Source organism: Nicotiana tabacum, chromosome 10, assembly GCF_000715075.1.
Source record: "Nicotiana tabacum cultivar K326 chromosome 10, ASM71507v2, whole genome shotgun sequence".
NCBI classification, from domain to species: Eukaryota; Viridiplantae; Streptophyta; class Magnoliopsida; order Solanales; family Solanaceae; genus Nicotiana; species Nicotiana tabacum.
In genome coordinates this window covers 72,297,056-72,313,608 of record NC_134089.1, presented here as the reverse complement: position 1 = coordinate 72,313,608, position 16,553 = coordinate 72,297,056, and the positions used below count along the sequence as shown (strand labels likewise).

Here is a 16,553-nt window from a genome sequence, read left to right as displayed (position 1 = left end):
ATAAATGGAATTGAAAGTGTGTGTGATGCTTGAAGTTGAATAAATTTACCAGTTAGTCATTATACTTTTGCTGATTACTCTAATTTTGCTTAGAATCAAATAATTAGTGGAGTAATTGTTGAACTCTTCAGAAAGTCATCAATTTTTAACGGAGTCAAATTAATGTTTGACCAAAAAATATAACTATTGGTTCAAATAATTGAATTTATGTGATAATGGGTGAAACTTAGTTAATAATAATATTTCTAGATATGACTTCCGAAAATGTGATTAACGTCGAATTTGGTAGAAAAGTTATAATAGTATGTAATAACTATTCCAAACGGTATGAGCAATAATGTAGCATTTAATAACAATGAATAACAATAACTGACATTTAAGTATATGGGGAGTGATTCATCCAATAAAGGATGAACTAGATGGTTGTTCCTCCTGATAATAATGAGTGACAAACAAATTCTTGAATATTCGGATTATTCTCGAATCGATGGAAAAGTAGGGAATAATATATATAAGAATCTTGATGAAAAGGTAGAGTTTGGATCTTAGCGAGAGAGAAAGAGAATCTTTTTCTAAAATCTATTCTTGCAAATGAGTCTCACGTGCCCCATCATTGTCCTTTCCTCTATTTATATGAGACATTATCCTAATAAATCCTAATAGTACAAGTGTAGAGAATATCCACTAGAATATCCTCTTTAATACCCTATTTCGAAAACTAGTCGTTACAGGTTCATCAACGGTGTTCGACCTCGACCATTATTGACTTCTCGATCTCGGCTCTCGTCCTCTTGGACTATGACTTTTGCTGCTTTCTGTTCTATTTCGACTAACGATAGCTCGGAAGTTCTTTCTTTAGCGTCATCTTATCTTAAATATTCAAAGTTAGCTTTTGACTCATACAATTAACGCAGTCGATTCTAGGTGAGGTCGATCAAATTTAGATATAATGTTGCAAGTCTGAGACTGTTTTGGATCTCATAAACAAATAGATGATATTACAATTTTGTCTAACAATAATGAGGTAATTACTAATTAGAGGATTATGGATCGATTGTAAGACTTGTATCCACTTTTTGATCCATATTTAAAGGAGAAAAAGGGGACATAAAACTTTTGCTACAGAATATGTTTCACCTTATTGCATCGAATATAACAGAAAATAATTAGATCTCAAATATATATGTCCACTTCCTAGGTTCAAAATGTATGTCTCGGAATAATTTTTTAAAACTTAACTGTATTAAGAACTAAATCATTTGGTAGTATTTTCATCCTAATTCAATAGGCGCTTCTAATTGTTTCTAGACTTTGAAATATTGATGTTAAATCCAAACGAGAAATTAGCAAAATAAACGTATTTGATAAGTAATCTGATAAAAATAATAATTTATTTATTATCACAATTTAAATTAACCCATAGTTTAAAAATCTTTATATTTTCAATTAGAGCGTATAATGTTGGAAGTAAAGACCAGTGGAGATAATAAATTTATGAAAAAAATGCATAACCCCCCCCCCCCCCCCCAATCAAAGTAGTTCTCGTCTTCCCATTGTGACCTCTTAAGTATGCGGAGGTCCTATTGGTATTTTCGTTTGCACAGCCATTGAAGCGTGTGAGAAGCCCTGAATCAATGTATTTTCCATTAAATCGTTTTGCTCTTTTTGTTCCCTTTTACTTTTCTTTCTTTCTTTTTCTTTTCAATCGAATAGTAACATATGTTGTTGATTGGATTGGCTATAGACTGCTACCTGAAAGGGAGTGATGTTTCCCCATTGTCCTCGCTTTTCTTCTTCGTGAATCACGATGGTAAAGGTGATCGCTCCATACTCCATAATTAAGTCGAGGAGAGAATTATTGGCAAATTACATAAACGGCGTGTCAAACTAGCTTATAAGTATTTTTTGTTTATTTACACGTTTGGTAAAATTAAAAGTGCTTATAAATTAAAAATAAGTCATAAGTTGGTCACCCCCAACTTATCAATTTTTAGCTTATAAGTACTTTAAGTTTGACCAAATTTTTTACTATTTTATCCTTAAAATATTCCTTTTTAGAATAAAACTCCTACATCGATACTCACTGTCTCAAGTATTTTTTTTTCAACCTAACCCTCCCCCCCCTCTTCAAGTCTGCAATTCTCATTGACTATTTAAGATAAGCAAATTCTCTATTCCTTTGCATATTTATATCTATGTGATTGTGTATTAATCTTTGAATTGTATGTAATAAATGAGGATATATCAAATTTTTGGTGTATTGCTTTCTAAGTGTTGTAGTGATGAAGACAGTGTTTGTTTTTTTTTTCAAATATTTTGTCCTATTTAGGTTTATTTTTTATTGAGAAACTTTTGTCAATTTATTAATTATTATAACTGATGCTTATATGTTTATCATAAAATAAATTATATTTATCAGAAAAATTATCTTATCTAAGTACAGTTGTATTTAAAATAAAATGGCAAATAGAATATTTTGTATTTGAATTGATCTGGAATCTAAAATTTTAAAGAAATTACGCCCTTACAAGTGTAAACGGTTCTAAAGTTATTTAAGTCATTTTAACAGAAAAAGAGATTATCAACACTTTTTTATCAAGTACTACAACGACTTATTTTCAATTTCAACACTTGTATCCAAACACGTAACTACTTATTTATTAAATCAGTTTCAACACTTAAAGGTACTTTTCAACACCTAATGTTTATCAGCTACTTCAAATTAGCTAATCCAAACGGGCTCTAAGTTGTCCTCAACGATCAGGCAAACACCTCAACTGAGCTCATTTTCAGCTGGACACTTCAAGCCTACAATAAAGTAAGTCAACTAAACACTCGATCTTTTCAACTCACCTCGCGTGAAATACACTATCGGATTCATATCAAATGAACAAATGAGAAAATGCCATGTGTAATTGTAATTAAAAAATTTGCCACCTAATATTTAACCCCAAAGAAAAAACAGTGATAACTAAAAGAAGAAAAAAACAATAATACCTAGAACTGCCGCCCGTCCTCCTCCTCTCCCATTTCCTTCAATAAACATTTCATCTCTTTCTCCTTAATCACCATTTTCATTTTCACACCCTCCTCTTTTGTTTTCTTTTTCTTTTTTTTTCCAGATTCATCTCCTTCAGATCCCTCTCCTTCATTTAGCGTTAACACTTGACCGGTGTACTGCTGCCACCTAAAATGGTCAAAACCACCGCTTAACAGCCCTGCCATCTTCCTCCATCGGCCCCAACACCGGGTTTTGCTCAAAAACCAAAATCTACAATAACCCAAGACCTTTCATCTCTCTTCCTTCCCCATTGTTCCCCTCTCCATTACTGACTACATCTTCTTTATTCTTCTCCTAAACCACCGCTACTTTCGTTATAGTCCTCGTCGACGCCGCTAATGACCACAACATCTCTCGCGCCCAACTTCTTCTCTACATGAGTAATTTAGCTTCTTTTTTACAAAGTCATATTGGTATTTCGGAAGATGGCTGATTGCCTTTTCACTGGTGGATGGTGAGTTGTTTGCTGGGTGTTACAGTGGCGGAAGTGACATTTTGGGTTGGCTGTTTGATGGACTGGTATTGTAGGGGTTGGAGTAAACATTAGTTAGTAATTTAAGTTATTTACGCGCTGAAATTGGATTGAGAAATACACAATATGCCATATCAGCATGAGGTGTTTAGTTGACTTTCTTTATTGAAGGCTTGAAGTACTTACATGAGGGTCATGACAACCCTATTTATTAAGTCTCAAAAAAGTTCAGAACATTTGGACAATTGAAGAAATTTTTCGAGCACCTGCGGAGGTACATCTTGAAATTGAATCCGGCAAAATACGCGTTTGGAGTCCCTACAAGAAAATTATTAGGATTAATCGTAAGCAGAAAAGTGATAGAATTGGACCCATCAAAGATCAAGTCCATCCAGGAGCTGCCACCACATAGGAGTAAGAAAGATGTGATGAGTTTCCTGGGCAGATTGAATTACATCAGTTGTTTCATAGCCCAGTCCCCAGTAATTTGTGAACCTATCTTCAATTTGTTGAAAAAAGATGCTTCCACAAAAATGGACAGAAGAGTGTTAGAAAACCTTCAACCGAATTAAGGAATACTTGTCAAATCCATCAGTGTTGGTTCTCCCGAGCCCAGGAAACCATTGTTACTATATCTACCAGTTTTAGATAATGCCTTTGGATATGTGTTGGGACAGCACGACGAAATCAGGAGAAAGGAGCAGGCCATCTACTATGTAAGTAAGGATTTTACAACATACGAGGCCAAATACACCTTGATAGAAAGCACTTGTTGTGCTATGACTTGGATCGGCTAGAAACTAAGGCATTACATGTCAACATACACTATGCATTTGATATCTAGGCTTGACCCGCTCAAGTATATCTTTCAGAAGCCAATGCCCACCGGAAAGCTAGCTAAATGGTGAATTCTCCTTAGCGAATTTGATATTGTGTACATAACCCAAAAGGATATTAAGGGACAAGCTTTAGTTGACCACCTCGCAGAGAATCCAATGGACAGGGATTACGAGCCGCTCACCACGTACTTACCCGACGAAGAGGTATTATTCGCCGAAGAAGATATTGCAGAGTCATAGTCTAAAATGAGAATATTTTTTGATGGAGCAGCAAACTTCAAAGGAGTAATAATTGGGGCAGTGTTAATTTCGAATTCCGGACAACACTATCCAGCATCAGCAAAGATAAGATTCCCTTGTACCAATAATATAGCTGAATACGAAGCATGCATCCTTGGGATTAGAATGAAAGTCCACATGAACATCAAAAAACTTTTGGTCATAAGGGATTATGATATATTGATACACCAAGTCCAAGGAGAGTGGTCTACCAAGAACGTCAAGATTAGTTACATTGTGTAAAAGAGTTATGCAAGACGTTCACGAAGATTGAGTTCAAGCACATTCCCTGGATCCAAAACGAGTTCGCTAACGCCCTTGCAACTCTATCATCCATGATTTAACATCCAGACAAGAATTACATCGATCCTATCGAGGTAGAGATTAGGGATCAACATGCATATTGCTTCCATGTAGACGAAGAACCAAACGGTAAACCATGGTACCATGATATCAAGAGATTCCTTGAGACAAGAGAGTACCCGGAGAATGTTATAATAGTCAGAAACAAGCTCTCAGGAGGTTGGCGAATCACTTTTTCCTTATTAGGGAAGTCCTGTATAGGAGAAACCCAGACTTGGATTTTCTGAGATGTGTAGGTGTCGCTAAGGCAACCAGATTACTGGAAGAAATACATGCAGGAACATGTGGACCCCACGTGAATGAGTTCACGTTAGCCAAGAAGATCTTGAGAGCTGGATACTTTTGGATGACCATGGAAAGGGATAGTATCCACTACGTACAGAAGTGTCACCATTACCATATTCACAAGGATTTCATCAGTTTCTTCCTTATGAGTTGAATGTGATGGGTTTGCCTTGGCCATTCATTGCTTGGGGCATATATGATTGGACCTATAGAGTTCGCTGCATCAAATGGGCACCGCTTCATCTTGGAATCCATCGATTACTTCACCAAATGGGTCAAAGCATCTACCTACAAGGTCGTCATAAAAGAAGGTAGTGGCAAATTTCATTCGAAACAACATCGTCTGCCGATTTGAGATACCTGAGTCAATCATCACTAATAATGCCTGTAACCTCAATAGTGATCTCACAGGGAAATCTGCGAGAAGTTCAGAATCATCCACTGCAACTCCACAACCTATATACCATAAATGGATGGGGCAGTTGAGGCAGCCAACAAGAATATTAAGAGAATTCTGCGAAAGATAGTGCACAATCACAGGAAATGGCACGAGAAACTATCCTTCACCTTATTGGGTTATCGGACCACTATGAGAACATCAACTGGGGCAACGTCGTACATGTTAGTATATGGCACCGAAGTTGTGATACCCGTGGAGGTCGAGATACCATCTTTAAGGGTCATCCAAGAGGCCAAGTTGGACAATGTACAGTGGATACATGTCAGACAGGAGAAACTCATACTTATTGACGAGAAAAGAATGGATGCAGTATGCCATGATCAACAATATCAGGACAGAATGGCCAGTGCATTCAACAAAATAGTGAAGCCTCGCCAGTTCACACCGGGGTAATTAGTTCTAAAGAAAATCTTTCTCCACCAGAAATAAGCAAAGGAAACTTCGCACCTAATTGGCAAGGTCCTTACGTGGTTCACCGAGTGTTGTTAGGTGGAGCTCTGATCTTGGAAGAAATGGATGGAAAAGTCAACACGAGGCCCGTCAACTCAGACGCAATCAAAAGATACTATGTTTGAAGGCAAATAGAGTTAGGTTTTGCTGTAACAGAACTACGTTCAACCTGACTTCCCACGGAGGGATATGTAGGCAACCCACGTAAGTTTTGATTTCTCTCCCTCCTTATGGATACGTAGGCAGTTTGAGTCAGACTCGGCCATTTTATTCTTAATCTCATCATTTTGCATCTATTGTAATCAAACTACATCTTAACCTGATTCCATTTAGATACGTAGGCTACCTGAGTCAGGCTTGGTCATATTTATCATATTTTTATCATCATCCACGAACTACGTTCAGGCCTAATTTCATTTTGGATATGTAGTCTACCTAAAAGGGTTCAGCCATAACCTTAGGAAAACCTTTGTAATGCATTAGTTCGAACTATGACGGAGCCCCAACGGCAAGTAGTCGCATCATGGAGGATCGACACCAACAGGGTAAAGTTTTCAAGGATCAACGCTCGCGTTCAAAGAACCTTTCGTAGCATATCATAATCCGGAATAACGACACTTGCCTTAAAACAAAAAATTTCAAAAAAATATTTTCTTAATGTAGCAATTTGTTCCACCTATTGAACTTTGTGGTGTAGCCATATCAAGGGATGGGGAAAAAATAATGATGTGGTCGACACAGACCAACCCCTATTCCCACTAAGAATTTTTCTTTGAGAGTAAGGTCAACAGGACGCAAAGAAATGTTGGCATTACGCTGGGGCAAATGATGAATGTGCCATTTTCTCAGGATTATCATCCTTCTTCCTTAATCTAAATTTTTTGGTACAACTGAAACTAATTCGTGAACGTTTTGCAGGTATCTTGGAGTCGGATCGCTAATGCGGGAAAGGCACATTGTACATAGCAAACCGTCTACTTATCCAATCAGAGCACCTTGTACAAAATGAACGGTTGGCTTCGCCAATTAAAGTCCTTTATATAGCCAACTGCCTACTCAACCAATCGGAGCACCTTGTACAAAACGAGCTGCTGGCTTCGCTAATTGGAGCCTTGTATATAGCAAATTATGAGCTCAATCCATCGAAATATTCTATACAAATAAAACGTCGGTTTCACCAATCGAAGTCTTGTATATAGCAAACTGTTCACTCCATCAAAGGAAAAATTCGCACCGCCGCTCCATCACAACGGAGGCCAGAATAGTCAGTTGCAAACCTCATCACCGATGTTCTGCCAATCGATGGCTGCAACTTAGCTCCGTAGTCAAGGGTATCTCTTGGTGTTATTATTTTGAATGTTTTGACGTTTTACTCATGCAACTTCAGGCATGATTACGTTTGTAGTCAAATTGCTCCCAAGTAGAGATTACTTTACAATTTTCAATAATAAGCTCTCCCAACAAGCGGAGACGCACTCTACAAATCAAGCTCTCCCAATAAGCGGAGATGCACTCTACAAATCAAGCTCTCCCAATAAGCAGAGACGCACTCTACAAATCAAGCTCTCCTAATAAGCGGAGATACTTATCAGTGCAAAGCTCTCCCAACAAGCGGATACGCACTCTACAAGTCAAGCTCTCCCAACAAACGGAGACACTATTTAATGCAAAACTTTCCCAACAAGCGGAGATGCATTATAAATAATCGAGTCAAGTTCAAGTATCCTATCATTCCGATCCCAAAAAAAGGCTCGCCGGCAGTCATGCATCATCATTCCTATATCATTTACATCACATCTTAACATATACTGCATTATAACATATGGGTATGTGTCCGTTTCATTTTTGCAAAAACAAACATTGCAACGTGGAACTCTTTCTAAGCAGCAGACCAAACTACAACACTATGAGAGACAACAAACTCATTAGCGGACCAAGAATCCAAGCCCAAGCTCAAAATAATCAGCAGAACTCTAATTCTTCAAATCTTTCAAGTCAAGCCGTAAATTCAAGCTATCATGAATGCCAATCCTCCGCCTTGCAGTATGGTCATAATACGATATTAGGGCAATTCTTACAAACAACGCTTTCTCAAAGTCCCAACTCCAGAACTAATGAGGTCTGATCTTCGTTAAGCCCAAGGTATGTAAGCAATTCAAAGCCAGAACTCGGCCCAATTCCCTAAATTTTCTCTTAGAAATTTCCTAAATCCCGCAGCTCATAATTTGCGTGCCATTCCTGCAATGTATGCCTAAAGTCAGGACAAATTTGGCTTTGGTTCAGTTTCTTTGCCAAAAAACTCTTTCATTGTCTTCGGTTAAAGAGGGGCAGTTGTTGACGGCCAATTTTGACCCTCCCTTTTTAAATTGATTTACTTGTACTTAATAATTTATAATAAATGTTTTGAAAGTATTTTCTGTCAATAAATACCTATTTTTTACAAATTAGTTAAGCATTAATTTTGAAATTAATCACCCAGTATTAATATTGTGTAATTAAAAATATACTTAATATTTTAATGTTATTAAAATAATTTTTAAAATAACCAACAGAGGTTTTATAATTAATTTAACGAATTACTTCTTGAATTTTGATTAATTAGATTACTATGTTAAAAATTCAAAATTAGTGAGTATGTTTGGTATTTATAATTTTACTATATTTATTTGGAAATAATTAAGTAAATTTAAATTAATTTTAAAAAGGTTAAAAGACTAAAAGGCTACAATTGTAATTTCTTAATTAATTACAAATTGGCTATTAGTTAAATTATTTTTAGCCCAAAATATCAAGCCCAAATCCGGACCTGACCCAATCCAAACAACCCCTTCATTCCAAGTTGGCAATCCTTGTCAGTCCATTTAAAGCAATCAGAGCACGCCATATCACCAGTCTCCCTCACTCATAGAGAAAACACAACAGATCTGGACTGTTGATCTATTTCATCAACGGTACGTGTTTAATCTATCTTTTCTTTTATTGTTTAATCTCTTAGGGTTTAATCATAGCCATTGAAATTAGAAGATTAACGGCCCTCACATTTTCTCCTTAAAATCATTTAAAACCTAAATTATGAGGGTCGTTGATCTAAAGAATCAACGACCCCTAGAGCCGACCCAATCCCCTTCAAACCCTAAATCATTTCCCTACTGTCCAGTCGCCCTTTTGTCCCCTTTCTCTCTTATTTCTCTCAAACCCATCACCCTAATCAGTCAAGGGAACCTTGCACAAATTCGTGCAAGGTCTTAAATCACCCAGAAATCATCATATCTGTCTTCATTACCCACGATCCTTGCTGAATTTTTCCCATACCGTCTTTAAGATTCAAACGCCCAAATCCGAAAACCCTAGCTTAAACATGAAACATCAAATCTTCACATTTCTCATGTGTTATCTTATTGAAGCATGCATGGAGCTTCTTCAGAGTCTCTTGATGAATATTCTATACCCAGAGGTCAAACACAATGACTTCTGGGTCTCCGAGCTTTATCTACTGATTTTTACTTCTAACGGTCAGCCTTTCCCTTCTTCAGGGAAAAATCACTACTGATTTCCTTCTGTATTCTTCTGATTTCACCCACTTTTCTAGCATCATCAACCCTCTGTCATCTTCCACTACTGAGTTTGAATATGTAGAACCTTAAGCCCATGAATGGCACTATAAATAGAGCCTTGAATGCTCTCACCAACAAGACCTAAAATTTGATACGAAGTATCAAAACCACTAAGATTTCAAAATCTTAAGCTCCCACACATCAATTTTTGTTTCTTTTTGTTTCCGAGTTTTTTCACTGCTCAAAAGCTTGAAGCTTTGGTTTTCATATGGCTAAGTTAAATCCGTTTGGTCTGCTATCCTAGAAAAGGTCAGTATACTTTCACCCTTTCTTTTTTGACTATTTTATTCGAAGATCATGGATATGCTGATATCTTTCTATTAACTGTTTTCATTTTTGATGTTTTTCATTAGTTTATAGTTGTTTATTCTAGTTTGTAATGATTTGGTGTTGATCTATAGTCATCTGTTATGCTGTTAAGTATCCCAAATCAGTATTGATTTAGTTGTTATGTGACCTTGATGACTTCTATTCTGTATCAAATAGTTTATACGATTAATTTCCTTAATATGCCATAATGACTTCCCATTTTGTCTAAATTTCAGATCTTTCTTTAATGTTTTATTGTGATCTTTGTATCTATAACACTAATTTGTATTTAAGGTTGCTGTTTGATGACTCTAACTAGAACATATATGAGTGCTCATGGTTTAATCCTTCACCAGTTAGCTGAAGTATGTGAAGTTTAAGTGTTCAATATGCTTTATTTCTTCATATAAGTGTTTGTTGACTCCAAAACAACCTTTAAATCATCATTATGAAAGTCTTATATATGTGTTTAACTGCTAATCACATCTGTAAGTTTCATTAAGTTAACTAAGTCAACTCTTATGAACATCAGAAACTATCTCTGCATATATTCTATTATGATTAGGTCATCTTTACTGAATTAGACTATAGTCACATCTGCTGCATCTGAGTATTAACTATTTTATAAGTTGGGAAGAAATCCATCATGTTCAAATGTTAACCTTTAATCTGTATAGCTGAATTGAGCCTGCTTAGTATCAGATATTCCCTGCCTTTAACCTCCTTAATGACATTGTTGACCTGACTTTATAATTATTGAAACTCATCCTATTTTGTAAGATCATAACCTAGTTGAAACATCTATGCGTGTAGTTAAATGAAAGTTCTGCATGAATCTCTATTTCTCCTTCATGATTTCATGCTTCTGTGCACTGTCTTGAAATTGTATCTAGTTCTCTCTTTCCCTTTAATATGAATTGAAGTTAATCTGTGAACCCTAAGGGAAACTTCTTATTGCTACAACTTGGATATAATAATTTGCCTATTTCATAATGAGATTAACACTCTAGTTCTGTCATCAATTTCAAAGTTAACTATGACTGATAGTCTGAGATCTTGTTAAGCATTCTTAGGAGTTCCATTTGAAATATGTAAACCTGTAGTCATGTTAAAAGCTATGATTATATTCTGGTATTTTCACAACCCAAATCTGTAATAGATCGTGACTGCACCTAACGTCGTTGTTAGGCAAGCCCACAAGTGTAACTACAATTTATTTACCCCTTTTAAATAATTTTAATACGGAAGTTTGTCTTTTTAGAGAACACTTCAAACTAGATTTTATGCAAATGCGACCAATATTTTAAAAGAAAATACCAATATATAAGTGCTACAAATTCTCTAAACTCGGTATCACAAGTACATGCGCAATCTAGAGAATATACAAAACTACTAAAGCTATTGTCCGAAAGTAATAGAAAGGAATAGTAAATAAGATAGAGGGAGACTATGGTGCTGCGGATCGTAGCAAGTCAAGCAACTCACCACTAAGTCTCCGTAGATGATCGACTATGCACCTACGTGACCACCGGTGGAACCTATCTCAGTACCTGCACATCAGTGTACATATGTAGCGTGAGTACGGAAAACAATGCGTACCCAGTAAGTATCTAGTCTAACCACGAAGAAATAGTGATGAGGGGTCGACTTGACACTTACTAGAGGTCAATAATAGTAATGTAAGTGCATAAAGTAGACATGGTGAGCATACAACATGTATCAATGAAACAAATAAATGAGCTAGAATAAATACAACGAGAGTCCATATCACATCACCAACATCTCATAATTGGCCGTGAAGGCACTACTCAATTACCCAAACTGGAACCCGTTTCGATTATTAAGCACGAAAATGCCGAGGAGAATGGCCTGATCCCATAAGCATAGTGGTACTTAATACTGCCGAGGTGAACGGCCCGATCCCATAAGAATAATGTTACCATCATACTGCCAAGGCGAACGACCCAATTCCATAAGAGCAGTGTTACCATCGTATTGCCGAGGCGAACGACCCTATCCCATAAGAGTGGTGTTATCGTATTGTCGAAGCGAATGGCCTGATCCCATAATAGTAGAGAAATTTACCTCGCTCGCGGAAGTACTTGTGAGACAAGAAGACATGGATTTTTCATATTTATTAAGTATTCCCCAAATTCTTCGAAATAAGAAGGCTAAATCGATAATTGCAAATTTAGTTCCCTAGTCTTAGATCTAATCAAAACAATTAATATGCATGATAATTACAACAGTATAATTAAAACATCAAGGTCTCTTCTAATTTCCCCATACTTTTCTCCAATGAGCATGGTTTTGGGCTAAGCATGATGTGAATCAAAGTCTACCCGGACATATCATGGAATATAGCTACTCATGGACTCTCGTCACCTCGTGTGTATGTAGCTCCCCACACAAGTAATACACAACAATAATATGCCTAAGGGGATGAGTTCCCTCTTACAAGGATAGACAAGAGAGTTACCTTGTTCCCAATCTCACTTCCGGTTCACTAATCCGCTCTAAAACCCCCAAGTCGATGTCAAACAATCCGAAACTAGACAAATGTTATATAATTTAATCAATACATATTTAAAAGTTCATAATTTAGCTTCTAGAGTCATAACCCAACCCAAATTGGAACATTCTTAAAATTCGTCCCCGGGTCCACGTGTCCGGATTCCGAATTTTTTTGAAAATAAATATTACCCATAGCTCACGAACTCAATTATATAATTTTTACTTAGTTCCATAACCAATATCATGGTCAAATTTCATTTTTATCAAAAACCTAGATTTTTAACAAATCCCCCAAGTTTTCACAATTTTCTCATGTTTAATCTATCTAAAATCCCCATAATTAACTTGAAAATGGGTAGGTGTTACTTACCTTAGGATGTTGATGAGAATCTCCCTCTAAAGTGCTCTCAAAATCTGCCAATATTAAATGAAAATATGAGGAAAAGGTCTAAGTCCCGTAATAAAAGCCCTTGCACCAGTTGTAGATGTCGCATTTTCGATATTTGGTTCGCAAATGCGGTGGTCGCAATTGCGACAAAAGCATTGCAATTGCGAAGTCTGATCATTTCTGTCCAGGTCACATTTGCGACCCAATGCTTCAAAAATGCGAAGTGGGGTTGATCACAAAAGTGAAGGAAAAGCTCGCAAATACAAGCCCTGCCTTGCCCAGACTTCATCGCAATTGCGAAGCGAGGTTCGCAAATGTAAACAAAACCTCGCATTTGTGATACCTGAGGCACCAACAAAAAACCCCCAGAAAAACTGAAGTCCTTCCACCCCTCCGAACACGTTTGAAACACACTCGAGCCCTCGAGGCTCCATACTAAATGTCAACACAAGTCTAAAAACATCATACAAACTCACTCGCACGATCGAAGCAGTGAAATAAAATCTAGAATCACGAATCGGACACCAAAATGCATGAATTAAATCATGAAACTCAAAAGCTTCTAGAAACACTTCTGCACGTCTGGTTCCTATCAAATCAACTCGGAATGATGCCAAATTTTGCGTAAAAGTCATAAATCACCATACAGAACTATTCTAGAGCTTGGAATTAGAATCGATCCTCGATAACACCAAAGTCTACTCCATACCAAACTTAAAGAACTTGGAAAATCTCCAATGCGCCAACTTTCAATATTAAGCGTTAAAACGCTCCCGAGTCATCCGAAACCCGATCCGAACACATGCCCAAGTCCAAAATCATCATACGAACCTATTGGGACTATCAAATCCCGATTTCGAGTTCGTTTGCTCAAAACGTTGACTTTAGTCAAAAAACATAACCATTATAGGCTACTATTAAGGAACTAAGTGTTTCGATTTCAACCCGAAACCTTCCAAACCTAAACTAACCATCCCTACAGGTCATAAAACAATAAAATCACATACAAGGAGTATTAATTCGGGGAACAGGGATGTAGAGCAAAACGACCGATAGCGTCATTAAATTTTCCACCTCTTAAACAAACGTTCATCCTCGAGCGAGTCTAGAATCAGACTCGGATTGCTGAAAAGATGCGGATATCTGCTCCTCATGTCCTCGTCGGCCTCCCAAGTTTCTTCCTCGACTGGTTGACTCCTCCACTAGACCTTCACCACAACAATCTTCTTGGCCCTCAACTAGCGAACTTGCCTGTCAATAATGGCAATTGGATCCTCTTCATAACCCAAACTCTCATCTAGCTAAACCTTGTTGTAATCCAGCACGTGCGACTCTTGATATCCAATTTTTTCCTATGTTTTTTTATACCCAAAACACTTCCAAAATAATATATATGTGCATATATAAGCACAAAAATAACATATATGTGCATATATAAGCACATCAACCCTAATTTATGGCCTATTTTTACACCATAAAATCCAATAATTACTCCCAAAGCTTTCCATTTTGGAGAATAATTTATTTTATTCTCATATTTACACCAAAATATATCCAGCATGATTTTTGCACATTTTTTTACAAATTCGTTTGGTATTTTTAAAGCCAAATTGCATATAATTGCAATACTAGCCTCTTTAAGATTTAATAGCATTTTATAATTACAAAATTGATCCCAATATTTTCAAATTAATATTTATATATTATTAGTTGACTCAGTGCCTTTAATTTGCTTTTAAAACATTTTTACTATTTTTATAAAATAATAAAAGGAAAAATTGGCTATTTCAATTGTAGCCTCAATTCATTTCAATTATAACCCAAATTCCATTTCAATTTCAGCCTGAAATCAGCCCAATTTCGAACTCAATTGGACCAGCCCAATTCATTCAAACCCATCCCCTTGACCCGTTTAATCCTACCCGCCTGGAAATCCTTTTAATCTAGGCCGTTGATCATTTTGATCAACGGCCACAAACGACCCTTTCCTTTTTAATTCTATCAACCCCCCAACCCTAACCCTCATTTATCTTAGACAGCCTCCTCTAAAACCTCTTCTCTCTCAAAACGCTCTCAAGCACTCGAAACCCTAATCGCCTCCCTCGTCGTCTCCGACCATTATCTCGCCGGAGTCCATGGCTTTTCAGGCCATGGATGACCTGTGCTCACCTTCCTTCACTCCTAAGCCATGGGTGTTCGAGATTTCGAGGTTTGACCTCAACGACGTTCGTTCAGATCTTCTCAGATCTGTGGTTCCATGGCCTCTCCGGCCTTGCTCCGACGTATTCGAGCTTTAGAAGCCTAGCCATGGCCATCTCTGACTCAAGACCAGACCTCTTCCATGCCTTCTCATTTCTAGGGTTTCAGAGAAACCCTAAAGCTATTCGAGGTTCCTTCCTCTTTTATTTACTTAGATCTGTGATGAATTCGTGCTATATTCAACGTTTTAATGCTTTTCCCCAATTTTCTTTTCAAAATTAGTTCGCTTTCAATTTAGGGTTTTTGAAAAAATCTCAAAATAACTTCTTCTTCTTCTTCTTCTTCTTCTTTTCTTTGTGTGAATCTGTCTGTACCACGTTCTTATGAGTTTTTCTCTTGTGTTCTTATGTTTGCCATACGATGCATGTTCTTCTATTTTTGTGTTCTGTTCTTCCCTCTACTGGGTTCTATAAGCATGCTTTACATGTCTATCTCGTATGTTACTCTACTATATTTTATACTGAGCTTTTGCTCCTTGCTTACCTTTACTGGACTTTGTTTGAACCCTAAGCATGTTTCATCTACTATTTTCCTAAACCCGTATCGCTTTTTCTTTTCTGAACTTGTTTGAGTGACAAGCTTTGCCTAAATGTATTCCCTATGTTTCAAACTTGTTGTTCTCTCTGTTTGTTTCTCATAAGTCTCTGAAAGAGACTACTGAGCCAGTTCTATTTGTTGTTTTCTTATCTATGCATCTGATTCGAGTCAGAAACCCTAGTATTTGGGGGGGTTTTTTGGCAAGCTTGACTTTGTGTTTGGACTAGGGTTCCATTCAGAACCCTGACTCTCTTTCAGACTCATTCTGAGTCTGTGAACCTAACCTTCTTGGGTACTCTAATTTCTTGCTAGTTTTACAACAACTCTCTCTTGTCTCACATGTCTGTATGCCTTTTATATGACAAATTCTCTTCTTTCAAAAGGCCTTTGGCCAGCTTGTGATTGATTCCGAGTTCCTTTTTTAAAAGCTTTGATTGTGTATTGTTGATTTTCTTTAAATTAAACCCTTCTCACCTTTTTCTGGTTGGATTCATTCACACTAATATTCGAATCCTGATTTTACGGGCTGGTTGATTGATTGTCTTTCCTTGTTTGACCTAAACCGTGTACTACTAAACTATTTCCTTAAATAGGTTTCTGTGTATTTTCCCCTGTTATATTGCCTCAGAAAAGATTGTTTAAAAAAAATCCTTTCCTTATTTATTTTGCCAGTTTGAATCAAATCCCTTAACCAAAGGGAAACAGCTTGTGATTGATTTCAAA

At 36.8% G+C, this 16,553-nt stretch overlaps 1 protein-coding gene across 1 annotated transcript; it reads left to right on the top strand.

Moving 5' to 3' along the window:
• The first annotated feature begins 5,768 nt into the window (after positions 1 to 5,768).
• Positions 5,769 to 6,152, top strand: LOC142165171 (uncharacterized). The gene has a single exon (XM_075223785.1). It carries the CDS (start codon positions 5,769 to 5,771, stop codon positions 6,150 to 6,152), a length of 384 nt encoding a protein of 127 aa, XP_075079886.1.
• The last annotated feature ends 10,401 nt before the right edge of the window (positions 6,153 to 16,553 follow it).